Source organism: Thamnophis elegans, chromosome 11 (assembly GCF_009769535.1).
Source record: "Thamnophis elegans isolate rThaEle1 chromosome 11, rThaEle1.pri, whole genome shotgun sequence".
Taxonomy (NCBI): domain Eukaryota; kingdom Metazoa; phylum Chordata; class Lepidosauria; order Squamata; family Colubridae; genus Thamnophis; species Thamnophis elegans.
The window spans coordinates 5,976,099-5,981,098 of NC_045551.1; the positions used below are offsets into that span (position 1 = coordinate 5,976,099).

The window sequence follows — 5,000 nt, forward strand, 5'->3', positions numbered from 1 at the left end:
TTTCAATATCAAGATTTATGGATCCAGAAGACCACCCAAGGAGGGGTCTACCTGGGATTGTATGATGGCAAAGAGGTGGCTGTGAAGGTATTCTGGAAGGCGGCAGAAAATGCCAAGCGAGAAAAAGCGTGCCTCGAAAAATGCCAAACCAGCAAATACCTGGTGAAATTTTGTGGCTCGGAAGAGAGGAAGTCCTGCCTCTACCTGTGCCTCTCCTTGTGCGAAAGGAATCTTCAAGAGTACTTCAAGGAAGAGAGCAACGCAACTATGGAAAGCAAGAAGATCCTTAAAATAATATTTGAGGCTGTAAACGAACTTCATGCATTTCGATTTGGCCATCAGGAACTACACCCGAGTAACATTTTGATAGGTTGGTTCATTCTTTGGCATTTATTCCAGAGTAATCCATTTAAGCCCTTCATGGTATTGGATCTGGGTACTTGAGAGACCGCCTGCTGCCAATTACCTCCCACAGACCCATTAGATCACACAGGGTTGGCCTCCTCCGGGTGCCATCTACCAGCCAATGCCATCTGGCTATTACCCGGGGGAGGGCCTTCTCTGTGGCAGCTCTGGCCCTCTGGAATGAACTCCCCGCAGGGATCCAGACCCTCACCTCTCTCCAGGCCTTCCGGAAAGCCATTAAAACCTGGCTTTGCCGGCAGGCCTTGGGTTGATGAGTGCCCCTCCCCTCTCGACTTGTATGGTTGTGTGATTCTTGGTTATTTTAATTACTTGTATTCTGTTCTATGTTCCCCTTTTCCCCCTTTGAGTTGTTCACCACCCTGAGTCCCTCCCAGAGAAGGGCGGCATACAAATAATAAAATACAAATACAAATAAACTTTATGGGCTATATACGGAACAGCAGATTCACAATATTTTTTTTTATTGGTTATACATTTTTTAAAAAAATAAGACATACAAATACAAATACAACTTGAAACATACAAACACCCCCCCCCCCGCAGTGACAGTCATTCACAGCCCAACTTTTTTTTTTCTTCCTCATTGTTTAGTCTCTAACCAGCATCTTCTCGTTACAAAGTTCAGGGATCTATTACGATACCCACGCTCACTTTTAGTTCCCATTGTTAACAGCTGCTATTTAACTTTCCCAGTTTTAAGTCCCTGCTGTTCTCCTAGTCGCCCACACATACCATAGGTTCCAGCTAAGATAATGTTCCGTTTCCCCCTTTGTCCCTCAGCCAACCCGTCATTCTGTCCATTTCTGCACACTCATAAATCTTTTTAATTATGGCATCTTCCGATGGTATGGTAGTAGATTTCCAAAGTTGCGCATAGGTTATTCTTGCGGCCACAATTATATGTAGGCTCAAATGCCATATAGATTTACTCATGTTTTCTGGTTTTATGCTTAATAAAAAAAGTCTCGGGTTTCCATTCCATGCTTGCCCCGGGAACCTCTTTTAGCCAGTTTTGACAGATTCACAATATTTTGTTGCCAAGAGTGTTTTGTTATTTTCAGCCTTCCCTATATAATGTTACAAAGCCCCAGTTTGGCACTTTAGCAAACCATTAACAATTTCATCAACGTAAGTGTCAAAACTGCTTATCATTTAAAAAGGTCCCCAATGTAGAGTCACCTTTTTTGGTCATCTGTACCAAAAAAAGAACATTTTGGTACCCCATGAAAGTTGATGATTTCCTTCTCCTCCAACCAGTTCTGGGAAATGAAGGTTTAGAAAGGAAAGTTCTCAATTTTGTAGTTGAAGGTTGAAAGGTTGAGAAGAGTTTGAGTTTCATTTTATTTATATGCCACCCTATTCCCGGCGGGACTCCGGGCGGCGCACAAACCCAAGGAGGGGAAGGGGAAAACACAAAAACTACAAAAGTACAGGGTATTTAAAAACAACCAACAGCCACACGATTCGAGAGGGGAAGGGAACTCATCGACCCCAGGCCTGCTGACACAGCCAGGTTTTAACGGCTTTTCGGAAGGCCTGGAGAGAGGTGAGGGTCCGAATCTCGGCGGGGAGTTCGTTCCAAAGGGCCGGAGCCGCCACAGAGAGGTGATGACTGCTTCCCATCATGCTGTCTTCCATCAGGAGCATTCCCACCATTCCAAAACCAATATTGGCAATGATTTGGTTTTAGGAAGAAACAGCCTGTAGTGACTGCATGGTGAGGGGAAGTCAACAATGATGTATTTTTCTGTACAATCCTTCAAGTCAGATTCAGTTCCATTCAGACATCCTATGTTTTATATATGAACAGAAAAAGCCTTTCATATCTACTTTGGCTGAGGAGGTTCACCCATTGTGAGCTCAATAGAATGGAAAAGAAGAGTAGATTTAGATTTATTAACATTTGTATGCCGCCCATTCCCTTGGGACTCTGTGCATGTGCGTGCACATCTTTCAGTTTGAGCATGAATGCGTAGTTTAGTCACTCAGTATCTAAAAGGTTCATTATCACTGGTCTAGGCTAAAGTGCCCAGAGTTATTGTGTGGCAAGATGGGCAGCTAATAAATTTTACAAATAAATAAGTAAAAATAAATCTACACCTAATCAAAAGTAAATATAAAAACCAGCAAGCTTCTCTTGTGTCGTAGGCAATGGACAAAGCCCAAGGATAGTATATTCTCATAACATTGCAATAATGATTTAATAATTTAAGAAAATCAACTCGCTTGTGTATTAGGGTGAATTTAAAAAGACTTTTTTTTTTTACTTTGTCAGATGTCACTGGCAAGATTTTCCTAGCAGACTTCGATAAGAGCAGAGAAATAACTGATGATACAAAATATTCTGTAATCTCAGAGGATCTACAGGTAAATAATTATCTTTATCTGTCTCCAATCTTCTACATTCTGCCGAGTGTTAAATATACTCTACTTTTCGCACGATAAGACACACTTTTTCCTCCCCGAAAAGAGGGTGGAAATGTTGGTGCATCTTATATGCCAAATACAGCCATTTTTGGCCTCTGGAAACACCGTCCTGCGTGTCACATTTTTGCCAAAAACAGGGTTGGTTGTTTTTTGCAAAAACGGGGTGCACAGAGGGTTTGGGGGACTTGCAGAGGACTCCTGGGGGCTGGGGAGAGCAAAAACGGCACTTCTGGATGGTTTGGGAGCCCAATAACAGGTGCATTTTTCTTCAAAAACAGCGTTTTTGCCCTCCCTATCCCTCATGAGCACTTTGTAGAGCTCTGAAACCTTCTGCGTGCCCCATTTTTGGCTTCCCAAACCCCCCCCCCCAGGAGTGCTGTTTTTGCTCTCTCTAGTCCCAGAAACACTCTGCAGGCCTCCCAAATCTTTTGCGTGCCGTGTTTTGCAAACAACGGGACACACAGAGGGTTTGGGAAACCTGCAGAATGCTCCTGGGGGCCGGGGAGGACAAACACTTTTTTTTCTTGTTTACCTCTTTGAAATCTTGATGCATCTTAATAGTCCAAAAAATACAGTAATTATAATCTCAAACAATAAAAAATAATCTAAAACCTGGGAAAAAATGCAATATTGGTTCTGGTCTACGGAAGATTTTCCCATAAAAAAATAACATCTGTTATGATATTTTTATTTCTGAAAAACTCCCATACATGGTTATACTTAGATCTATTTCTAAAATACAAACTAGATATGCGGTTCCATTTAAAAAGTAAATTGACCTTTTTTTTAAAAACAAATCTACAATTCTGCTAGTCATCCTTTTGCTGATGTAAATCTCACGAGAGAGACCATTTTGGGAAAGCTACAACAGTATTTCATTTAAGTTGTCCACTTAGCCTGTGGAACAAAGCATATCATAACTTACAAGTTATAGTTTTACTATTTGGTGATGGGTATGCTTGGGACTTCTTGTATTAGCTAAGATAGCAATAGCAGTTAGACTTATATACCGCTTCATAGGGCTTTCAGCCCTCTCTAAGTGGTTTACAGAGTCAGCATATCGCCCCCACAGTCTGGGTCCTCATTTCACCCACCTCGGAAGGATGGAAGGCTGAGTCCACCTTGAGCCGGTGAGATTTGAACCATCGAACTGCAGATAACAGTCAGCTGAAGTGGCCTGCAGTGCTGCACCCTAACCACTGCGCCACCTCGGCTCTTGAACTAGATGAACTAGCTACAATCTGGACACAGAATTAACTGTCCTAAGGAAACCCAGCTGTAGCTATAGGTTAAAGAAGGAAATCTGCTCGAATTGTTCTGGATATAGACATTTGTTTCTGCACGCAGGGTCTCCAAAAACTTATCCTGTATGTTGTGATGAGAGGTCAGCTGGACTTTGAACATTTGCCTACAGAATGTCCAGAGACTGTAAAGGAAAATTGGAAGGAAATTGAAGACCTCCGAAGTAAACTGGTACTCTCTGACCAAACTCCCCTAGATGACCGTCTACTGGAAAAGCTGATCTATCATCCATACTTCTGGCCCAAGGAGACGTAAGTTAAAACCAGAAATTTTGTAACTGGCTAATTTGACTTGATTGTCTGATAATTAGCATAATAGCCATGGTGGAAGGAGTTTTACAAACAGAGCTAGAATGACAAATCTGAAATTATGCATTCTGTTCCTTGCAGATCTTTTCAAATTTTTTTTTTTTAAAATGTCCTTAGCACTGAATTCCAGGAATTGATGACATGGCTTATAATTTATTTTATCGTCTCAATGGCTGGATGTTGTTGAGAACAGGGCAATTAATATAGATAAAAAGTTGCTATCACAATTGCCCCATTGTATTTTGCTTGCAAGGGTGAGATGGCTCACAAGAATATTATTACTCATTCAATAAGATAGCAATAGCAATAGCAGTTAGACTTATATACCACTTCATAGGGCTTTCAGCCCTCTCTAAGCGGTTTACAGAGTCAGCATATCGGTCCCACAGTCTGGGTCCTCATTTTACCCACCTCGGAAGGATGGAAGGCTGAGTCAACCTTGAGCCGGTGAGATTAGAACCGCTGAACTGCAGATAACAGTCAGCCTAAGTGGCCTGCAGTACTGCACCCTAACCACTGCGCCACCTCGGCTCTTAC

The 5,000-nt window shown here is 42.1% G+C and overlaps 1 protein-coding gene across 5 annotated transcripts in view; it reads left to right on the plus strand.

The window, feature by feature from the left end:
* Nucleotides 1-5,000, plus strand: part of RNASEL (ribonuclease L) — a 19,623-nt gene that overhangs the window by 2,832 nt on the left and 11,791 nt on the right. For all 5 annotated transcript variants that reach the window (XM_032226526.1, XM_032226528.1, XM_032226529.1 and 2 more), the window contains 3 exons: nucleotides 1-370; nucleotides 2,702-2,793; nucleotides 4,201-4,406. The exon at nucleotides 1-370 is cut by the window's left edge. In XM_032226526.1, coding sequence (XP_032082417.1) covers nucleotides 1-370; nucleotides 2,702-2,793; nucleotides 4,201-4,406 — 668 coding nt within the window. The remainder of the gene's footprint in view (nucleotides 371-2,701; nucleotides 2,794-4,200; nucleotides 4,407-5,000) is intronic.